This window comes from Diadema setosum, chromosome 16 (assembly GCF_964275005.1).
Source record: "Diadema setosum chromosome 16, eeDiaSeto1, whole genome shotgun sequence".
Taxonomy (NCBI): Eukaryota; Metazoa; Echinodermata; class Echinoidea; order Diadematoida; family Diadematidae; genus Diadema; species Diadema setosum.
In genome coordinates, this window is record NC_092700.1 from 21,449,411 (window position 1) to 21,472,357 (window position 22,947).

General features: G+C 40.6%; 1 protein-coding gene across 1 annotated transcript in view; it reads left to right on the plus strand.

Moving 5' to 3' along the window:
- Positions 1-22,947, plus strand: part of LOC140239697 (uncharacterized) — a 119,652-nt gene that overhangs the window by 88,828 nt on the left and 7,877 nt on the right. The window contains exons 84-110 of the mRNA XM_072319520.1: positions 755-994; positions 1,384-1,626; positions 2,623-2,868; positions 3,331-3,573; positions 4,038-4,280; positions 4,438-4,683; positions 5,697-5,939; positions 6,351-6,593; positions 7,177-7,413; positions 7,907-8,134; positions 8,642-8,881; positions 9,334-9,588; positions 10,596-10,838; positions 11,347-11,586; positions 12,298-12,543; positions 13,321-13,560; positions 14,405-14,647; positions 15,192-15,434; positions 16,211-16,450; positions 16,920-17,162; positions 17,896-18,138; positions 19,111-19,365; positions 19,857-19,963; positions 20,595-20,829; positions 21,539-21,655; positions 22,330-22,449; positions 22,699-22,826. Coding sequence (XP_072175621.1) covers positions 755-994; positions 1,384-1,626; positions 2,623-2,868; positions 3,331-3,573; positions 4,038-4,280; positions 4,438-4,683; positions 5,697-5,939; positions 6,351-6,593; positions 7,177-7,413; positions 7,907-8,134; positions 8,642-8,881; positions 9,334-9,588; positions 10,596-10,838; positions 11,347-11,586; positions 12,298-12,543; positions 13,321-13,560; positions 14,405-14,647; positions 15,192-15,434; positions 16,211-16,450; positions 16,920-17,162; positions 17,896-18,138; positions 19,111-19,365; positions 19,857-19,963; positions 20,595-20,829; positions 21,539-21,655; positions 22,330-22,449; positions 22,699-22,826 — 6,050 coding nt within the window. The remainder of the gene's footprint in view (positions 1-754; positions 995-1,383; positions 1,627-2,622; positions 2,869-3,330; positions 3,574-4,037; positions 4,281-4,437; positions 4,684-5,696; positions 5,940-6,350; positions 6,594-7,176; positions 7,414-7,906; positions 8,135-8,641; positions 8,882-9,333; positions 9,589-10,595; positions 10,839-11,346; positions 11,587-12,297; positions 12,544-13,320; positions 13,561-14,404; positions 14,648-15,191; positions 15,435-16,210; positions 16,451-16,919; positions 17,163-17,895; positions 18,139-19,110; positions 19,366-19,856; positions 19,964-20,594; positions 20,830-21,538; positions 21,656-22,329; positions 22,450-22,698; positions 22,827-22,947) is intronic.

Consider the following 22,947-nt stretch of genomic DNA (forward strand, 5'->3'; position numbering starts at 1 on the left):
GTCATTGACTCTTTAGCCTGTGCCACGTTTGCATGTCTGACTCTGTCAATGGTGTGTCAAGTTCGTGTATTTTTCTCAAATGCACAATCCGGTTCAAACAGAGAAATTAATTGCTAAATGCCTAATACCCAACGAAAGCTTTATCCACGATTCCATTCCTGGAATATTCAGCTTGCTTTGTGTGGTGTTAGATACGTAGCGATGTTCCGTAGGGTTTTGGAGTAAATTCTGTAAATTTTCTGTAATTTTCTATTGGGGCTGTGTCTCGAAGTCATGCCTCCCATGTGCATGGAAAAGGACATGGCATAGCTACTGCTGTACTGGCCATTTGTGAGAGAAAAAGTCATAGACTTGTTACAAAATGCACATTGCAGCAAAACTTAGAATTTTCTATGCAACTACAAATTTGTATGCTCAATGCATGTTGAGAATGAAAGTTTCTTTAAAAAGCTCCATAGTTTTGAAAAACAGAATATCTTCCAATATACTGTACTTGTGCATTGCCATCTCAGAAAAGTATGTCACACATTACATTTACCATGGCACACACAGAGTTAAGAAGGAGAGTGCTGTATAGCTGGTTACAAAATATGAGTAACTTTATAAGCTGTGAAAAGCACAATTTTAGATACAAAAGAACAACACAATGCATAGAAGTGTAAAAAGAATTACATGTAGAAATGGTTCAATTGCAAGCATACAAACAGGTTTATGCCTAGTTTTGAGGTACTATATTTCTGTTGTGTAACTACAGATGAAACCCCTCCAACTCTGTCTGGCTGTGCAAATATTACCACGATGACTGATCCTGGTCTGCCAACGGCCCTTGTGACCTGGACTGTCACGGCCACTGACAACACGGGAACCCCTGCGGTGACGTCGTCACCAGTGTCATCTGGATCTACGCTGGGTATTGGAGTTACAGACATCACAATCACAGCAACAGACAGCTCCAACCTCCAATCAAATTGCACATTTACAGTTACTGTGATAGGTAAGATGAAATCACTGCCATTTGTGCATGGATGTACTTGAACAGGATATACATTGTACAAATGTATATGGATAGACTGTTCTCTTTAACTTAATAGATAACTAGGGATGATTTGATGAGTTTTTCATGTGTTCCACATACGGTACATATTCATTCCAGCTTTTAATACCAGCAGCAAACTTACGTGTATTTCTAGTGTCAGGTGACTTGTACACTGTACAGCAGTATGTCAGCGTGAAGTGTACATGTTTAAACACCTTTTTGATGCAAAGCCTCTTTTTCACACACCATTCCTAACTTGTCTTTGCAATTTTGCACATCTAAATCCCACTGCATTATGTTGTTGCAGTAAGAGTGATCATACCATTCTCTCTTACCTCTGTGCTCAGATGAAGAGAATCCAACACTGGCAAACTGCTCTGCCGACATCACCGTAGCGACAGACACGGACTCCCCAACAGCTGTCGTCACGTGGTCTGAGCCATCGTCTTCAGATAACTCGGGCATGGTGAGCCAGTCCAGCAGCTTACCAAGTGGCTCTGCCTTTGCTATTGGACCTACAGGTGTCACCTACACGGCTGTAGATGGCAGTGGCAACACAGCCAACTGCTCCTTCACAGTGACTGTGTTTGGTAAGTCCCTACTTGTTTTGTTTTCTTTTTCTTTTTCTTCTTTCATCAGAGAGGGTACACTGTATGTCAAAGTATATGAAAGTAATTGTTTGTGAAAATGAAATTATATCAGGATTTAAGTTGAAAGAAAAAAAAATCATTCCAAATATCCGATGATTAATAATCTTGTATATTCATCATTCTGTGGACTGTGAACTCAAAAATATGTTCACATTGCTTAAAGAACAAGTCCACCTTCATATACGTAAGGATTGAGAGAATGCAGCAATATTAGTAGAATACATCAGTGAAAGTTTGAGGAAAATTGGACAATCCGTTCAAAAGTTACGAATTTTTAAGTATCTGCGCAGGTCACTGCTGGAAGAAAAGACTACTACAGTGTATGAAGACACATGCGTACAACTATATAAGGAAAATAAAAAGAGAATTTCACAAAACTTTACTTTTTGAGTAAAGTGCACGTTTCTTCGACTTGCTACTGATGTATGTTGAGGGTAATATTATTCCCCCTGCCTTCTGAATGAGAGAAGTTGAGTGTTCTTTTGTTATGCAAGAAAAATGGAAATATGTCGAATTTTCTTTATTCTTTCTTTATATCGTTGTACTCATGTGACATCACAAGCTATAGTAGTCTCTTCATCCAGCCGTGACTGAGCAGAAACATCAAAAATTCATAACTTTTGAACGGATTGTCCGATTTTGCTCCAACTCTCACTGATATGTTCTACTAATATTGCTGCATTCCGTTAACCCACATGTCTATGAAGGTGAACTTGTCCTTTAAGAACTGTGTGTGAGGATGAAAACTGACTGGCAGAGTTGTATTCTTTTTTTATGAATTATGTTAAATAATGTAGATTTCCCCACTCTGAAGTTGGTCTCATTCTTGTCTACAATGTATTACAACAGACAATTCATGGTTATCAAGTCCATTAAAAGAATCTCATATTGACAGAATGTTTTTCACGTTTGTTTGTTTTTCTTTGAATTACACAGATAACCAGAGCCCAGAGTTCACAAACTGCAGCACGGCTGGCCTCTATGCGTCCACAGATTTAGGGGCCAGCTTTGCCACCGTGTTTTGGGCCATCCCCAACGCAGTCGACAATGCTGGTACCCCGTCGGTCAGTTCAAACTTTGATCCACTGGACACCTTTCCGGTCGGGGAGACGGAAGTGGTTTACACTGCTACGGACACATCGGGCAACAATGCTACCTGCTCATTCGTAATCACAGTAGCAGGTGTGGTGCACGCTTAATTCTAATTTTTAATTTTCTTCATTTTTTTTTCTTAATTTTATATGAGAAATTACATTGTAGGTGAGAGATTTAGAGGGTACAATCCATTTTAAATGGTCTTTAGCCAAAGCTTGTTTCAGCACTCCAGACTAGGTTAGAAATGTAGGCCTATTGCTGTGCATGCGATTGGAGTGTGTGTGTATGGGGGGGGGGGGGGGGGGAAGCCTTTGAGAAGTTGTACGTAAGTTTAACTGAATACCACATTATTAATGTTTTCCTCATAAACTTGAAATTGAGGAATTATTTTACTTTATAATGTACAAACAGCATGTCAGTGCATTTTGATTGAGGTGATGCATTTTTTTTTTTTCAGTTTCAAGAAAAATGAATGCATATCAAGCACAAATAAAACACTTTGACAATTCTTATGTATTCCATCCATTGTACACTTCTATTTACACACAGATGAGGAAGCGCCAAATTTTACCAACTGCCCATCTGACCAGACTCTTGTTCTGTCTTCTTCTGAGAGCTTCAAGTCTGTCAACTGGTCAGTGCCCGCTGCTGCGGACAACGTGATGGTCAACTACACCACAGAATCCAACATGCCTGGTTCTATTTTCAATTTTGGTGTAACCTCGGTGAACTACACAGCAGTGGATGTCTATGGCAATGTTGGTTATTGCACATTCTCTGTTAATATTCAAGGTAAATCATAATTAAGGAAGTACAGCTACAACTATTACCTGAATAGTAAATGATAAAGAATGCAATTGGTGTTCAACTTTTGATCTCAATACAGAATATTTACTTCCAGAATTTTCAGCTGTTGATGCTACAGCCTTCATCAGCGGAATACAGATACAATACATATGAGCTTCTTATCTGATAAACAATGCAATTTGCAAGGGACAACCTGAGTTTTAAACCATTTCTGCATTTAAGCTGGGTTGCTCTATATCAGAGGAGTGGTCAGTAAAATGCTCTTTCATTCTTTGTTCTTAGTAATTACCAGATATTAAATTGTAAAATTTTTCATTATATGTGGCGATCATGAATATTTATTCCCTGCAGATTTAGTGTGTGTGAGTGGTAACACACAGGTGGATCAAGTGGGCTAAATTTTGTACCTCTGACCTAATGATCAAACCATGCCTTCCCATTCAACACAGATGTGACTCCACCAACAGTGCTTGGCTGCCCGCCTTCCATCACCTTAGCGGCCTCCAACTACACCGTGGGGCAGGGGCCTCTGTTCACTGCTCCCAATGCCTCCGACAATGTGGGCATCCAGTCCATGTCGGCCTCCCATGGACCTTTTGACAACTTCACCATCGGAACAACCCAGGTGACCTACACCTTCACAGACTACGCTGGATTGACCTCTTCCTGCGTCTTTGATGTTACTGTCATAGGTGAGATTATGTTTTAATGTTTTAATGGTGTATCCCAACTGACAGAGATGTACAAGTCAATGCTAATGCTAAGAATTATTATGAGGTTTTCGTGTAGATTCATATTTTTGTCAATTTTGTCGTCAATTTTTTTGTTTCTCTACTTCTGTCTGAGCAGATGATGAAGTTCCAAGAGTTGAATTCTGCCCCGGCTCACAAGTACTGGAATTCAACAGTGGTGGTCTGACCACCATCTCAGTCAACTGGACTGAGCCCATCTTCAGAGACAACTCTGGCAACGTCACCGTCACTGCTACCAACTCCAATCCAGATAACCTAGGTCTGGGTGACTATCAGGTCTCATACACAGCTCAAGATGCGTCTGGCAACACTGCTGTGTGTAACTTTACCATCACTGTTCAGGGTGAGAATGATTGCCTTCATTACCATTCCTTTCTGGGAACATCACCAAGCTCATGTAGATGCATTTTGCTTAGAGCAAAATTTTACGTTGCAGTTCTCGTACCCAGAGCCATGTCATTGACTACTGTACATACAGAACCCACATAAAATGTTCTTCCGTTATGGGACCAAAATTGTGGAATCAGTTACCTCTTCAGTTAAGGGAACTGTCATCTACAGAGTCATTCAAATCCAAACTTAAAACTTATTTGTTCCTTTCATACTGAGGACTGTAATTGCTGTATGTCATTAATATTGGATTAATATTGTATTTTTAATTGATATATGTTGTATTCTTTATTTGGTATATATTTGCTTTTGTTTACCATTTTTTTCTTTGTTGAAATGTTTGAATATGTATATGCATGTAAATATATGATATTTTCTCATTTTTGAAGCGCCATGAGCACTGAAAAGTGGACCTGTGTGCTATACAAGTAGCCACTATTATTATTATTATTATTATTATAATATCTTTAGGAATATAGTTTGCTTTTTATAATAAAGCAGTAACGATGCATGATTAAGTCACATGTTGTATATTGTAATGTGGTGCATGGAAGTTGAATTTGAATGGATCAAGTTCACAGTTTGTTTTCCTTCACATGTGCACTGTGTAACAATGTGCAAACTACTGTAGGCCTACATAAAGATAGAAATTCTAGCAGTCCGTTAAAGATGGAAAATTTATGAAAGAAAAAAAAATGCAATTCTGGCTTTAAATTTCAGAACTTTTAATTCTACACCAAGAGAACTCAATCTGCTGTTTAAAAAAAAAAGCAACAAAAACCCACCTGTTAGTTCTATTTTTTTGTTTTATGTCACTCTAGTTTACAACAAACACAGCATGGCATACCTCTCCTGCCTTGTCACTGTCTCAATAGACATTATACAGTGTTTCTGTGTTTTGAACACAGCATTTAGGAGGCAGTAGTGTTTGACTTTAATATGCTTTGCTAACTTATTCCTCTGCAGACACCACCCCTCCCAGTATCTCTGGCTGTCCAGCTGACTTCACCAGAGTCCTGGCCATGGGTATCTCAGAGGCCAGCATCAACTGGACGGCTCCCAATGCCACGGACAATGGCGTCCTGGCCTCTTTCGTGGAGTCTGAGATGCCGCCAGCTATTCTGCCGATCGGTACCACCACCATCATCTACACCGCCTCCGATTCATCAGGCCTGACTGCTGTCTGCTCCTTCAACATCACTATATTAGGTACAATTTGTCAACTCCTGATTTTACAAAGATGATGAATAATGTCTTGTGATCTGCATCCTACACTTCTGATGTTCTTTTTCCACCTTCTTTGTTTTCTATTACTTACTTGAAGTGTTTTCCAGAATCAGTGCCCCTTGGTCAAATCTGGCATGCCTTTCTGTGAAGAGCACTTGTTAAAACATCATAGTTTTATTTGATACACATTTATCTTGTTGAATGAAAGCTAGTTAAAATGTTGCCATCAGGAAATTTTGACGTGAGGAGTGCCTTTGGATAAAAACAGTATGTACGTGTATCACCCCTAAATGCACTTTGTCTTTGAGACTGATAAAAACAGTCCAGCAATTGATATTGAAGATTTAAGATAGAATGAAACTTCTTTGTGTGTTTTTTTTTTTAATGCTACAGACATAGAGTCTCCAGTTCTTATCAACTGTCCCATGGATATTACTACTGAGGTGGGTAACTTCAGCTCAACGGTGAATGTGTCTTGGACGGAGCCGAACGCCACTGACAACAGCGGCAGCGTGGGGCTCCAGACATCACACGCCCCATACAGTATCTTCTCCATCGGAACCACCAATGTGACATACACAGCTACCGATGGCTCAGGGAATGAAGATTCATGCACATTTGCAGTGATTGTCTTTGGTGAGTCTTGTCTGTGTTTCAAGCATAACAATTATCATCAGATAATACAATTTTTAGGCAAATTTGATATTTTGATGAAATCAGCCAAGCTTTTAAAAACAACTGTCCATGATTCTAGTTTGCTTCTATGCAGTCATAGCCAATTTTTACTCACTTAAATGATACCATTGTGAAATAATGTTTAAAGTCTTTGCTGTTTTGTTGATTGACCTGTGAAATGTACATGGTATACTGTATGTGCATGCAATAAAATGTGGATGCAAATGTTATTAATAATTTATTGTACCGTTTGTACTTCATATTATGTTTACAGCTGTTCAAGGGAAGGGGATTGAACAGTCAGTTCAAAGATTCACAGTGTGTGTTATATAAGCTTAAAAATGGTCAGCAACATACATAGCTCCTTCATTCAATCATGATGTATATGTTGACATGACATGATCATGTTTGCTTGGTTAATGGCTGCTTTATTGTCTTGACTTCCTCATTTAAATGGTAAGAAATAGCCTATTCTTCATCATTACAATGTACATGTATGTTCATCAACCCCCTCTTGTGTGGTTTGTGTTTCTGTAATGCCCAGATAATGTCCCCCCTGTCCTGGAGTGCCCCTCCACTGTGTATTTGACCACTGACCCAGGAAGGGCTGTGGCGTCTAATATCAGTGCTGCGGTCAATGTGTCCGATAATTCGGGCACCCCGCTGGTCAGCTCCAACCTGCCCTCTGACGAGGCGGGAGTTGGCATTACTGTGGTGACCATAACGGTTCAGGACGGATCTGGGAACTCGGTCTCCTGTCAGTTCAACATTAGTGTGTCTGGTGGGTAGCTTGCATTTGATACATGTACCATTGAACTTAATCTATCAAAAGAAGCTTGTCTATTGGCAACTCTGCCGACTGTGAAAGAATGTTTCGAATAGCAGATGTTTGTGTAAGTGTGTATGTGTCTGTCTGTCTCTGCATCTTTTGTGTGTCTGGTTTTTGTGTATGTAAGTTGCGTGTATGTGTGTGAAATGCTGAATCTAATAAAGATGTTCAAAAGAGCAAAAATTTATGTGGTAATTTCATTGTAAGTTATGACTTGTTTTCTCCATGATTTCCGTCTTATGAGGAGCTTCAAGTTAGGATGCTACAGTAATAGAGTACAAAGTGAGATGCTTCACTACTCCATTATTCTGATACTATGTGAGATGTAATAAATCACATGTGTGAATTACACTAAGAAAAAGGTCCAGCTTATGTTTGTATGATATATTAGATATAGCAATGCCATAAGGCAGTTTTATCAAGCCGATGTGATCTTGTGTTTCAGATGATGAAGAGCCAATGTATGATAGCTGTCCATCAGACATGTACCTCAACACCACCAATGTGGCCAGCTGGACAATCCCGACTCCCAGTGACAACACCATGGTCATTGCCAGCTCATTTGCTTCGCACGAGCCAGGAGTGTTCCCTCCTGGTGCCACAGTGGTCACCTACAACGCCACTGACCAGTATGGGAATGTAGGCTCTTGTGTCTTCACGGTCACCATTGATGGTGAGTAGAGATATGATTTGTGCAATTTCTGTGTCCCTCATAATGGCTTCAAAGACTTGAGTGTATAAGTACGTTGTATGTCTGCAGTGTGCAGTGTACTTTCTCTTCCAAAATTTTGTAACTCGTCCACATTTGAATACTACCAGTTATTTACACAATGCCTGTGTAGATTTGAAGAGTTTTATCGCAAGACAAGCTTACTCCATTCTTGTTAAGTTGAGATAGTTGTGATCAAAGCTGCTAAAAAACAAAGAAAATAACAAAATGCAGGATATTTTGTCATCATGACTTCTAGAATATTCTGTGTTATGTTACAAGTAAGGTTCCACCAGAAAGGTTTTCCAATACTTTGCTCTGTCTCATGATGGACATACTTTAAAATGTATAAAGATGGTGCTTAGCTCATTTTGCAACAAAACTCATAGCTTGTTTTTTATGATATGAAAAAGCACAACATTGAATGATATGAGAAACAGAAAATTAAAAATTATTTTTCTTTTTCATCAGACTTCAACAGCCCTGTGGTCAGCAACTGCCCGTTGGACATCACGGTCAACTCATCGCTAGTAACCTCTGCTGCCGTTGTCAACTGGACAGAGCCCAGTGTCACAGATAGTGACATGGTCAACTTGACCCGGTCTCACTCGCCTGGTGATACCTTCTCTGTTGGCACGACGGAGGTCACCTATGTCTACCTAGACACCACTGGAAGATCTACAACCTGTGCCTTCAATGTTATTGTGTTGCGTAAGTATAAGAAGAGCCCAGTCAGCATGGATGAAAGTTAGCCCAATGTGCTGTATTTAATTGGCACTAAGTATTTCACACACCCTATCTTTACACCAGAGCTGGTGCTATGGTATTCTCCCCATTTCTTTTTCCAGTGTAATGTAGAATTGTTTGTTCATGCTTGTATGCTTGAATGTATTTTCACATGATACATCAGAGGACATGTCAAAATACTTTCTGTATGATTGGGAATATCTCAGTCTTTTTAGCATGCATAAAGTGATGACCATCTATAGTAACTTATTTGTTGATAAGTATGACATCCCAATCACTAATTAACTATTATGAGGGCAGTTGCAGTGTTCATATAATTCTCATTAATCAAAATGCATTGATAACATTTTGTTTTGCTCAGTGCATTTTCTTGCCATATCAATTAATCACTTTGTCTTCTGCTATCTCTTTGTCAGTCTCAATGGACACAACTCCCCCAGTCTTTGACAGCTGTCCGAGTAACTTCACTGTTTACACCGACGTCGGTAATACCTCAGCTGTGGTCACCTGGCCTGAACCCGTCGCTTCGGACTCGTCGAACATTCCAGTGACGCTGTCGTCTAATTACCAGAGTGGCAGCATCTTTGCTACTTCCTTCACCACTGTGACCTATGTCGCCTTTGACTCTTTCAACAATACCGCCACCTGCCAGTTCACAGTCCAAGTTATCGGTAAGGGCAATTTTGGGTTCAAACGACAACATGTACAACGTACAAGCTACATGTGTACATGGATTAGACAGAAACAGAAGGGGAATCATATGCTAGAGAGTGAGATGAATCTGTGAGCTCGAGAGAAAAAGACTCTTTATCAATAGTTTTTGTTGCTCTCCTTATAATGGGTGGATGTAGCTACCCTCCCCCCCCCCCCCCCACATGAGTGACTAAAAACCGCCACAGACTTATTTGTAGCTTCTTTGTCATTCATTAATCTAAAAGCTGTTATTTTTGCTTACAGATTTTTTTTTGTTCCACAAATGAGGAGGTCACAGACATTTTCACAAGATATTTTGTCATGATTTAGTGATTCAGTGCCTGTCTGTTCACTCTGCCACTGTACTGCACATATTATGTACTTAGTATACAACTGAGTGTACATGTAGCAGGTGGTGATATTTTTGCGTGTCTTAAACTTGTGGCCTAAAAAGGATTCATGAAATTCAGAAAACTGAAACCTTCGCAAACAGCTTTCACAGTAGCATCATTGGCTGACCTCTGATTGTCTGTCACTACCAATACAATGTACATTCACATTCTGGAATGGTGGGAAAATAGCTAGAGTGAGGCAAGAGTGAGGCATGCATGCCAAAAGATGATTACTAATCCCTATCACTCAGGCTGTGACAAGGATGTGCTGCTACTGGAGACAAAAAGCTCATCGCAAAGATGTATAAGCCTCCATTACTGTTTCAATATACGCACACTGTTGTCTTAGCCTAGTCTGATATTGGGAATAATTGCTTGCACTTTGATATATACCGATCTTCTTTTGTTCTTGTTGTCCTGTTTCTTGCAAAGCTCATTGTAAAGATACTTATTGAAAGATCCATTACTGTTTAGACATGCAGTATTTACTGAGCAGTGTCTGATGTTGTGAATAATACATTTAAGTTGCCCGTTGTCATAATCATTTTTTTTTCTCTCTCTCTTCTTTTTGCTGACCTTCTTGTCCCTAACAGAGGACTTTGCACCACAGTTTGCCAATTGTTCCACGAATATCACTGTCAGTGCGGAGAGTGGTCTTCCCAATGCCACGGTAAGCTGGACAGAACCAGTGGCCAGTGATGCCAACGGTGCCGTCTCCACAAGCAACAGCCACTCCCCAGGAGACACCTTCCCTGTTGGTACGACGCAGGTCGTGTACGAAGCTACCGATGGGACCAACAATACGGTGCAGTGTGCATTTGATGTTATCGTTCAGGGTAAGACATGTACAAATTCCCACTTGTATTCTTAGGCTCCTCTATGCTGTAGCTTAACCCATTGAGGATGAGCCGATTTTGTTGCAACACACATTTCCCATTGACACTTGCCCAAGTTACTTAGGACCAGTCTTCAACAATTTAATGTTACAGGCAGGACTGTTCAACTTGTTGTAGTAACGGGAACATGATTTGCAACTTTGGTCCTTCCCACAAACGCAGTAGCAAAGCACTGCATGCTACCAAAGACGTTTGCTCAGTTTAGATTAGGACAATATCATATTACAGTCACTGTTTAGTTTTATGTTTGTATTGTTAAGAAACTGAAAGATGTCCTGTATTTTAATGAAGATATAATGGAAATGTTCAGTAATTTGTATCTTTTGCCTTGCAGCTGTGATACCAGATGTTTCTTGGTAGACACTGCTAAGATTTCAAGCTCACCTTCAATGATTCCAGTATCCAAAACTGTCTTCTAAACCTAGCTTTGCTCTATTTGTCTCTTCAGATTTGCAGCCCCCACAATTCACCTTCTGCCCATCACCAGTGACCGTCTACATCCAGGACACAGAAACTTCGGGCATGGTGTCGTGGACGGAGCCTACAGCCACAGATAATGTGGGTGTTGTCAGCCTGGTTGGCACCTCATCTCCTGGAACATTTAATCTGGGCTTGGTGACAGTGGTCTACACTGCCCAAGATGCAGCCGGCAACATGGATCTGTGCACCTTCACTGTGGAAGTCATCCGTATGTGTCTCTTGTTTCATTACATTTTGGCCATGTTTGTTCAGAAGTGCGTTTGATGTGGTCAGGGACTTTCAGTATGTACTCATTTTTGTACATGTTTATCCATCTTCGTTCTAGATCTGGCCATGAGAGTGGATGACATTTTCAGTTTTTAGCAGAACCTGTTTATGAAGAGTGTAATCACAAAGTGTCAACTCCATTCTTTTTCTTCTTCTTAAATTTAGATATTTGTGATTAAAGATGAAAATAACAAACAAAGAAAATAATAAGAAAAATTAAGATATCTATAATCATACAGTACCTCAAGAATAAGCCTTGTTATGTTACAAGTGAAGTACAGGTATTACTTAAAAAGTCTCATTTTTCTCATGATGGACTCACTTTGGAATGTTAAAAAGTGACGCCCAGCCCGTTCTGCAATAGAGCTCTTCCTACAAATTGTATGATCCACACTACACACTGTATGTGCTGCTTTATATGCACACATGCACTTGTATTATATATTGGTTATCAACCCCCAAGCAAACCTGTTGGCTGTTGGATAGCGATATATATCCATTGTGAAAGGATAAGTATGCAATGCAATATTAAACAGTATGATTGTTGGGTGATGCAAAGACATACGGAGGAAGACTTCAGCAAGAATGATGAACTGTTGGATTATGATCTTCATCTGAAATACTCGCATCCCTCATCCTTCCATTTGTACAGAGGACCAATCACCCACATTCGTGAACTGCCCCAGCTCCTTGACCGTATCCACTGACCCTGGCCTGAGCACTGCGAATGTCAGCTGGACAGAGCCGACGGTGATGGATGACAGGGAGAATGCCACCATCACGTCGCAGAACTACGCGCCTGGACACATTTTCAGTCGTGGCTCCACGGTTGTCATCTACGTTGCTACCGATATTTCAGGCAACACGGCCTCCTGCTCATTCCCAGTCGTTGTTGAAGGTGGGTAGAACGGTGGGAATACAGCTGTAGCAGAGAGCATGACATTTTACACGCTTGTTTTCCAAGTACTTTGTATGATATTAAAAGAAAATTAGATAATTGACAATGATTGTGGTTATGATGATGTGATTGTGATTATCAGTTTGATCATCATCATTCTCATCTAAGAATCCAAGATGTGAAGTGATTTACAACAGTGATGCCATCATCAACAACATGACACTCTTGACACAATGAATAGCCTGTAGAGAAACTGAAGCATTTGTTGGCTTTTAAGTATTCTAAAGGTTTGGGCTTCTGTATGTTAAATATAGCAACATGTAAAACATCATGGAGCTGATTTCTGTCGATTCCAATTGGTCTTAATAACACACTCCTCAGATAGTGTTATGGATATGATGGAATAGAGTGTCTGTACTGTATATTTGTGGGCATATCTTTAACAAACTAACTTTGCTTACTGTATTCGCCGAATATTTTGCGAGGTGTTTATTTTCTTGAATCCAGTGCTATTCGCAAATATAAATACAGACAAAAATATTGACTTTGATCTCGATATGAATGTGACATGCACATATACCTTTTTTCCTTCAGTGCTACAGTTGTATACTCCACTATCGCGAATTTAACCACTCGCAAAATTATCGGGAAGTCCCGATTTGCAAAAACGTAGACTCGCTAAATATATAGCATATACAGTATTTGCCTCGTCTTCGTGAACACTTTGTTTCAATGCACTGTCAACAGAATGTATGCTCTCTTTGTAATGCCATCCAGATAACGAGGACCCAGTCATCTCGAACTGTCCGTCATCAGTCACCGAGTACGCAGTTGCGTCAACGACGATGACAGTGACGTGGACGCCACCTACAGCGACAGACAATGTGAAACTAAACAGTCTGACGTCTAACATCCAGTCGGGCACACAGTTTGCCATCGGCGTGCACGACATCATCTACACCGCCGTGGACAGCTCATCCAACACCGCCACGTGTTCCTTCCAAATTACCATTCTCGGTAAGCTCTACACTGATCTGACTTGGCAGCGTGAGCCACCATGATTGTGACTGCGGTGTCTCACACCTGTGGTGTATGCGTGGTGCAGAACAGAACACCGAACAGAACGCACAGAATTGCGGAACGCTGCCATAATGTTATAGACAAATCAATCCTCTCTGATCTTTGAGTAATGATAGTGAGGAGGATGTATGAAGTATTTTGCATGAATACAGTGAAATGCAAGCATCAGATCAGTGACAGTATGAGTTGGATCAGGCCATTATCTAAAATACTAGGACCGTCTTGAAAACAGTTACATCAAATGGCTACTCTTGACACATGTACAGTAATATTCATAGACTAGGACACTCTCCTCTCACATTTCCAATATCACTCGAGATATTACAGGATATTAATTAATTGTACCTGTTCTGAATTTTTACTACTCGTTTTTAATTAAAGCAAGAGATTATTAAGCAGAGGGGTGAAGGTTGAGGTGTGAGTCTTCAATTTGTCTCCCTCTACAGATGAACTTGTAGATGGAGACAAGTTGAAGAAAACTCACACCTCAACTCTTTCATACTTATACTTTTGCTCAGACAAATTTTTCCATCCCTTTTAACCTGTGATGAATATTTTGAAAAAAAAAAAAACAAACAAACTCCCTTGACTGTAGTACAGATCTATCTGTGGGACATACATGTAGTAAGTGATTTGACTAATGTAGCATGCAATGAGTTGTTTAATTAGAGAGAGTGCATCTGTCCTCATATCTTGTGCCTGACATTGCAAGACACATTTGTCTCATCTTCACTTTATGATGCCCTCCTATAACTTGTTTGATTGACATTTCTTCCAACAGAGGACCAAGTGCCCACCATTACCAACTGCCCTGCGGACATCCAACAGGACACGGACGCCTCCAGTGCCACCGCTGTGGTGACATGGGCCGAGCCCAGTGCATCTGATGATCTTGGAAATCCCACCTTGGTGCCCGATGCCTCCTCTGGTTCAGCCTTCAGCATCGGCACGACCACGGTGACATACACCGCCACAGACTCAGCCGGACAGACGGCCACCTGTACCTTTGATGTCGTTGTGGAAGGTTTGTTATTTTTACTGATTCATCTCTTTGTCTGGTCATGTGATGATGAATGCGTCCATCGTGACTTCCATGTACAGTATGACTCGTTGTACAGGCAACAGCCGACTTACGTCTGCCGAATCATGGATTGCGATTTCATGTGAAACATAGAATGAGACATGGCCCTAATTCACAAAGACGTTTAAATCTAGGCCATGGTTTAAATTGAAACCATGATGGTAAAAAATAAGCAGAGATAGACTTACCTTCAACATGTGCGTATCAACCCATGTTTGTCATGGGACATCTGTTGATGCATTCTGTCTTGAAATCGTATTTATGCAGAAGAAATTCGCATAAACCATGGTCTAAATTGAAGTCACCTTTGTGAATTTGGGCCTATGAATCATTTGTTAACAACTTTCAGAGTAGTATGTACAGTGTAGGAATCATATGCAATGAGTATATGAACAGTGGTAAATCGTATCTTGAATGATGTAAAGAGTGGACATTGCTTGGGATAAGTTCAAATACATCTGCAATGTACATACCTCTCAATCTGCAGACAATGAAGACCCCACCCTGGTGGGTTGCCCCACGGTGGTCACTACCACCATCAGTCCCAATGCTGCCACCACGCCCGTCACGTGGACCCCGCCCACAGCCACCGACAACTCTGGATCGGTCACCGTTACGGGGACGCTGGATCCCGGAGTGGAGCTGGCCCTGGGTTTCCAGGTGGTCATCTATGTGGCCATCGATGCCTCTGGCAACCGGGATGTCTGCTCTTTCCTCATCACAATCAATGGTATGATTTGCATGACCATTTTCTAGTGAAATACTGTTGCCAAAATTGCAACTTCACTCTTTCAGCATCAGAACGTTTTCCCGTCACTGTAACATTTTGACTTCAGTAACATGGACCTTGTGATAAGTTGGTCAATTTGTAGAGACACTTCACTTTTCAATCACAATTTTCTGTGTAAGCACTGGGCCCCGTTGCTAGAAACTTTGCGTTTAAACACAACTTGCAACTGATTGTCACTGGCCAATCAAAATCATTGTTGCATGCATGTCTTCTTAATAGGGCAGACCCTGAGCCAATCAGAATGGTTGTTTCAAAATTAGCAATTATTTGCAGTTGATTGCAACTTTCTTGCAACGGGGCCGTGCTCTTCTTATGGCTACATTTCTTCAATGTAGCATAGTAGACAAGGGTAAATAAAGCCTGGCAATGATGGTGAACGAGTGTGACGGAGAAGGGTTAAACGGAAATTCCCAACTAGCAACCATTTCTAAACTGACGGGTAAACATACTTGTATACCGTATGTTGAGATGCCTGGTGGCTTATATGACATTTATGGCAGTAAGAGCTGGCTAGATGTCAACCTACATGTAAGATGACATTTCTCAAAGTGGTATTACCGGTTTTTAACTGCATAGTATTCATGTAGAGCTTTATTGCACATGAATCTGGACAGCCAATGACTTCATGATTGTTGCTAGCCTAAAGCGTCCCACCATGTATAGAATGTAATCAAGAAATGATGATCACTGTGGGTTGATATTTTGTATGGAAACAGAGGACCAGCCACCAGTGGTCAGTGACTGTCCTGGTGACCAGACGGTCAGTACGGACCCAGGCCAGGACTACGCCTCCAGTAGCTGGACAGAGCCCACAGCCACGGATGACACGGGCAATGTGACCGTCTCTGTCACGCCGGACATCACTCAGTATCCACTGGGCACGACAGCGGTCACCTACACCTTCACTGACAGCGTCAACCTCACCAGCACGTGTTCCTTCTCGGTCACTGTACAAGGTCTGATTATTTCATTTCTACTGCAGATAATTATCATTCTATGCCTTTATAACATGTGGTTTAGGATGAACAAGTAACATACAATGTACCTTACTAACTCTTCTTCATGATATGAAATCTGTTGCTACATGTAAGACTCTTTAGTATCTCAGGAGCAATGATGTATTGTATACGCCGAATATTTCGCGAGGTCGGGAATTCCAGATTCGCGAAAATTTAGACTCGCGAAATATATGGCGTATAGAGTAACTGTTTGAACAAATCAAAGCAAAATTTATTGCCACACTATGAAGCAAAGGGTCAGTACATCAGAGAAATCACCTAAAGATGATACAGATTGGCTATTAAAGTGGATGGTCTGTTCTCCCACAAATTGTAGACTTGACTATGATTGCAGTTGCCATAATATGGAATGAGACTGGTTGTGACAGTTATGCACTCACTTTTCTCTACCCTTTCGCACACACAGACACGGAGGACCCAGTCATTTCTGGCTGTCCAAATGACACCAGCCTGACCCTACCTTCATCTCAGCTGCCAGTGGTCGTGTCCTGGACAGCGCCGACTGCAACCGACAACACTGATAATGTCATGCTGGATGTCAACATTGAGTCGGGCACGGCATTCCCTGAGGGCACACATGAGATCAGCTACACTGCCAGTGATCAATATGGCAATAATGCTGTCTGTACATTTGATGTTATTATAACAGGTGATATATCTTTCCTTTTTTCATTTGATTCAGTTCTTTTTTTCTTTTTCTTTTTTTTTTTTTTGGGGGGGGGGGGGATATGGTTACTTGTAAACAGTAGGTGTGTAAGCATTTTGGTCAGTTTCCATTTATCCATACATTTTTGTGTGTTTCCCTGTATACTGTACATTTCAAATGTGAGTGCCCCTGAACAAAATGCATCCCTGGAGATTTCCTAGCCATGGTGGAATAAGTGCCGATCTAAGAAAAGATTTGATCTTGTTTCTGGATATATCACTTAACCCCCTTGACAGAAGTTTCATAGAGGCCTGAAAGTTGTGTGGTAGATCAATGAGTATCGCAATCAATGGGTTACAAAACAGATATGAAGAGTTTGATCGCAAAACGGCGTAAGAGCCATTTTCAAACCTTGTAACGTAAGTCTATCATCAAATAGAGCAAACTACATGTAAAATCTTCCCATTGATACCTCACTTGTAACATAAATGGGAATATTTTTGTTATAATTACAAATATCCCATATTTTTTCTTACCATTTTCTTTGTTGTTTTTAGCAACTTCAATCACAAATATCTCAAATCACCAAGAATGGAGTTGACTTGTTGTGCAGTCAAGCACTTCATATGGAGCCATAGTACAAAACAAAAAGCAATAAATGTACGAGCTTATTGAAGAAGGAGGCCAGGAGAATGTTCCAAGTTGTTAAACCTTTTCCCTGTGGTCATGTTTGCAGTGGACTTGCCTCCAACGTTCACCAGCTGCCCATCGGATGTGACTGCTGCAGCCGAAACTGGTCTTTCCTACACCTCCGTCAGCTGGGTGCCTGCTTCAGCCACAGATGATAACGGAGCTGTCACTGTCTCCTCAGACTATGAGTCTGGCGCCAACTTCTCTATCGGTGCGACGGAAGTCACTGTCACGGCCACAGACTCGGCCGGGTCACAGTCCACTTGCTCCTTCACTGTCACTGTAGAAGGTATGTATTATCATGATGGTTGCTTGGGACGGTCACTACCTTGATGTGTACTCTTTTCTTCACAACAATTATTCTGTGAGGCAGTGGTGTAATCATATTTGGTTCAGTGTGCTACAGCTTATGTTCCAAGTTTTAAGACTGAGTAGCACTGTTCAGATATCAAGTTAGAATGTAAATACTAGGTTAAAACTTGCAGATACATGTTTGTAGACATTATGTAATGCAGAGCTCACAATCACAAGTCAATGATGGAGTCAAGAGCTGCTCTTGTGTGTGTTCTTTTTTGACGTCTAATCTGACGTATTCTTGGCTTACCCAAGATACTGTCTGACTAGGAAGAGTAACACTAGCAGTTTAACAATACTGCTTCCAGAGGTCATGTTCATTGCACGGTCAGAGTCAATTTTGAGAGCAGAGAGTGGACATTGTTTGTTCATCATACCAAGAGAGCTGAATATTGCCTAAATTGAAGCATATTCACCAGTCCCAATAGACTCGGACGTGTGCAGTTGACTTTTGTGTTGAACATTTTGATAAACATAACCCTCTCCATTGTGATTTGTCTAACAAAGTCAACCAGGACCAATTTGCTATGGAGACCATTCTGATCCCAACTACTGAGACAATTTTTTTTACGATGCAAAAAGAGCTATTGAATAGCTTCATCTTCTATGAAATATTCATATTCTTTATGGTTGCCATATGTTAGAAAAAAAAATAGAGTTGCTGTATTTCTGGTGATCTTTGACTATACCAGAGATGCACTTTATTTCAGTAGAAACTCAGTGGAACATCCGTTGTATGATGATTTGGTGGAAAATGTAAGCTCATAACATGTAATTCAGGTAGAATGTATTCCTTGCCACCAGGAGGTTCAAAGACAAGAACAATGCTTCTCACTTTGTTAAAAAGCAAAGTGCATGTTCATGTATTCAGCTAAGTCCTTTTGATCACCTGTTGTCCGCCGTACAGATCAAGAAGACCCCGTGCTGGTGAACTGCCCGACGGACATCACCGCCTTCGTCTTCAACTCCTCTGAGCCCGCCATCATCACTTGGACTGCTCCCACGGTAACGGACAACTCTGGGGCCAGCATCACGCCCATGTCTAACCAGCAGCCAGGCAACCGCTTCACGGAGGGCAGTGTGACGGTGCTGTACTCTGCCACAGACCCATCTCAGAATGTGGCCACCTGTAGCTTTGTCGTCATCATACAAGTTGCCACAAGTAAGTTGTTCTCTTGTTACTCATTCTTCACACTATGTTATGTGACTGCGGTGAAACTTAATCTGAGCATTACAGAGTATTTCATTACAGTGTGAAGCTGTTCTATTCTTGAGAATATTCCTGCTACAGTGATGTGTATCATGGAAAACTCATTTTCATTTATTGTGTGACATGTTTGTTCTGGTTTTGTTTTTTTTCTCCTAGCATAAGAGAGGTGAAATGGATTAGTTATTTCTTTTTGTATGTGCTATTCCTCTATTGTGCTGACTCATCATTTGGTCTAATTGATTTTTAGACATCTCACTTCCTAATACAGTGAATTCATCAGTTTTTATTATAAAGCATTAGCTACAGTAACACACTTTCTTACCTGTGTAAATGAAGGTACTCTAACCTCTTTGTGGATGAAATGGAACGGATTCCTTTTTTTATGTGTGACCCATTGATATTGTTCTCTAATTCTCTGAACTTTGGTACTTGTGTGTATCCAGGTCTTACGGAGATTGAAGGGCATTTGAAACTGTCACGTGTCAGAGATCAGGTTGGACCATTCACCTTAGGCGATGTGACCGGCAGCACCTCCAACTTGGCTGATGATGTAAATTCTGCTTCAAGAAATATTGTTTGACATATCAACTGTATAAGCTGTTATTTTCGTGAGGGTTTAATTTTTGTGAATTTCACAAACCACAGTTGGACCGCAAATTTAACAACACAAGAAAATGTCACCATGTGCCAAGGTACACTGTAATAGGGCGCTTGTAAAGGCCTTTGTGTCAATTCGCAAAAATGTCTGTGACCTCCCCATTCGCAAAAGTATCTGAACGCGAAAATAATAACTTATACAGTATATGATCGTCCTGTCAACCCTTTTATTCACTTTTTCCCCTTTAATGGCTTTTCTCAGGCTCCTAAATTAATGGGCATGTTGCATTTGTATCAACAGAATGTCACCTAAATGAGACATGCATTATAATATTTTGTATGTACTGCTAATTGTAATTGCCCTAAAGTTGCATAGAATGGACAATGGTTAAAGTGTGCATATATTATACCTGAGTGTACTGCAGCCAGTAGTCCTGAGAAACTCATTATTGCGAGATTCCTGTGTACTGCAGAGAGAAAGAGAACTAATTAGTGGGAAGCCTTGTCAATTGCTGAGTGCAACACCCATTTGATGTTGTAGTTCAATTGTCTCCCTTTTTCTTGTTTTATTAAACTTGCTGCAGCTGGAGACTCTGTTCAGACAGAGTAGTATTGGCTCCAACTTTGCAGGCCTCGTGATCACAGCAGCCACCGTGGACCCCGACTCTGACCTCAACGCTGACTTCACCATCACCCTCTACTTCCGTAGCTCCGCTGGAGTCTCTGAATCCGATGTGGAGAATGCCTTTGACGCAGCGCTCCTCAATAATACATTTGATGTCAACAATGAAATGCCATCAGCCAATGATTTCTATACTGGTAAGTATTTCACTCTAAGGCATTTTTATTTCCTTCTGAATTATTTGTTTACTAGTATTTTCATTACAGTTGCATAATCATTGACTTTTAAATCATATGACAGTTAAACATCTAGTACATGCATACATATTTCAGAAATAGTTAAATGAGATCAAGTTGTTTTGATTAAGTCCTTTTCTGTTTGGTTTCATGATGTCAATTATAGAGTGTTTTGTTTGTATATATTATATAATTTTTCGGTCATGCAGAGATAATGCAGTATCTTATGATTGGATTGAAAGAAGAAATGTTTGGCATCTTCTGCCTCTTTGTAATATTGATGTTGTAGTACAAGTAAATTATTTGCTTGTACCAAATATATTTTTCACCTTTGTACATTGTAGACTAAGTTCTTGTGCTACCTGAGGGTGCATATGCCACAAGTAACTTATGAAGTTGGCACATGGGGTAATGAAGGCACAGAGAGGATCCTTGTTATAGCAAGAACCTAACAATAATGACATATCAGGCTTCTCACTACTGCATGTCAGGGTACAAAAACAAAAACAAAAACAAAAACAAAAACAAAAACAAAAACAAAAACAAAACTCAAAATCACCTGTATCATAAGAGAGCTAATATCTGACCTATCTCTCATTAGGTTCCATTGAATAGAACAAGTCTTGTCAGTGAAATTTTGACACCCTCAAATTTTGCTTTTCCTTTTCAGGTACTGGACCCTGTTCAACCTCCCCATGCCTGAACTCCGGGGTGTGTTCTGCCATCGATAGGGTCTCCTTTGAATGTGCCTGCCCCTCAACGTATATGGGAACACTCTGTGACGCTGGTAAGGAGAATGTGTCTGCTGAGAGCTTACACGTACATGTATGTGACATTACTGTCAGTGATAGTAATACTCTGTGATATCAACCCCAGCTGGAGTGGCAAATGTCATGGTAACGACAAGAATCCACCTTTCTGATAGGCTGTTGCTACTGGAAGTTGCTGTTCTAGCAGGGCCTCGTTTTATCAAAAGATATAAGGGATTATAAATTTCCTTACCACACAGGCTGCCACTTATGATAAAAATCAGCTAGTAATCAATTACAACTATTCATAAAACAGGGCCCAGGACTTGCTATCCTATTCCATCTGTTTATCAAAAGGGACTCTGCTAATAAAGTCATTATCAGCATGCTACCGCAGGGTGAATGCTGAAGGTGATACAAAATTTCAGTACCAACTTGAATCTATCACCTTCTTAATTGAGACTTTGGCCATTGCACTTTCAGGGCAAATATATCTTTCTTTCTTCAAATTATGAAAGACTGATGATCTTCTGGTAATGCTCTTGATATTCAGTCTCATTCTGTCTGTCTTTTTACTCTTTGCCTAGATGTGGACGAATGCAAGAACAGTTCATGCTTTGCAAAACAGGATATTTGTACTATGATTGATGACATTCTAATCAAGCTCTTGATTTTCAATCTCATCCTATTCATATTCTCACTTTTTGCCTAGATGTGAATGAATGTGACAACAATCCATGTGGTGCAAACCAGGACTGTGTCAACTCAGTGGGTGGTTACCGGTGCGACTGTGCGATGGGATTTGCCGATGTGAACAGCGTCTGTGTCAGAGGTAAAAAGGAAATGCAGTTCTAAGAGTGTGTTACAAATATGCTGTATTTTTCATAGTACATTCGTGTACAATTTATATGTAGGTGTGATTTGGATCTGTGAGGTTGCATCCTATTAAAGTTGAATATGCATTACCCTTATGGATGACATTGCTTGTTCGTCAAAAAGTCTTGAATCATCTTGCATGTACCGCCAAGTGATGAACCAAAATCATGGACACTGGTCTTCTTTGCCTGTTCCCCTTGCACAGTTGCACTGCAGCTAGGAGGTACGTTTGACATCGAGATGATCGATGGCGAACCGGCCGTCTTCAGCTCAGAGCTCAACGATAGGACCTCGGCCGCTTTCACCCAAGTTGAATCAGGTGTCACATCTGCTGTAAGTATCTCCTTTTCTTTTGACAAAAACTAAGGATTATTATTTTTTTTTTTGCAACATCTACTCTGCTTTGAACTCATTACTGTATAGGGTTACCTATTATTTCTTGGCTGCATTAGAA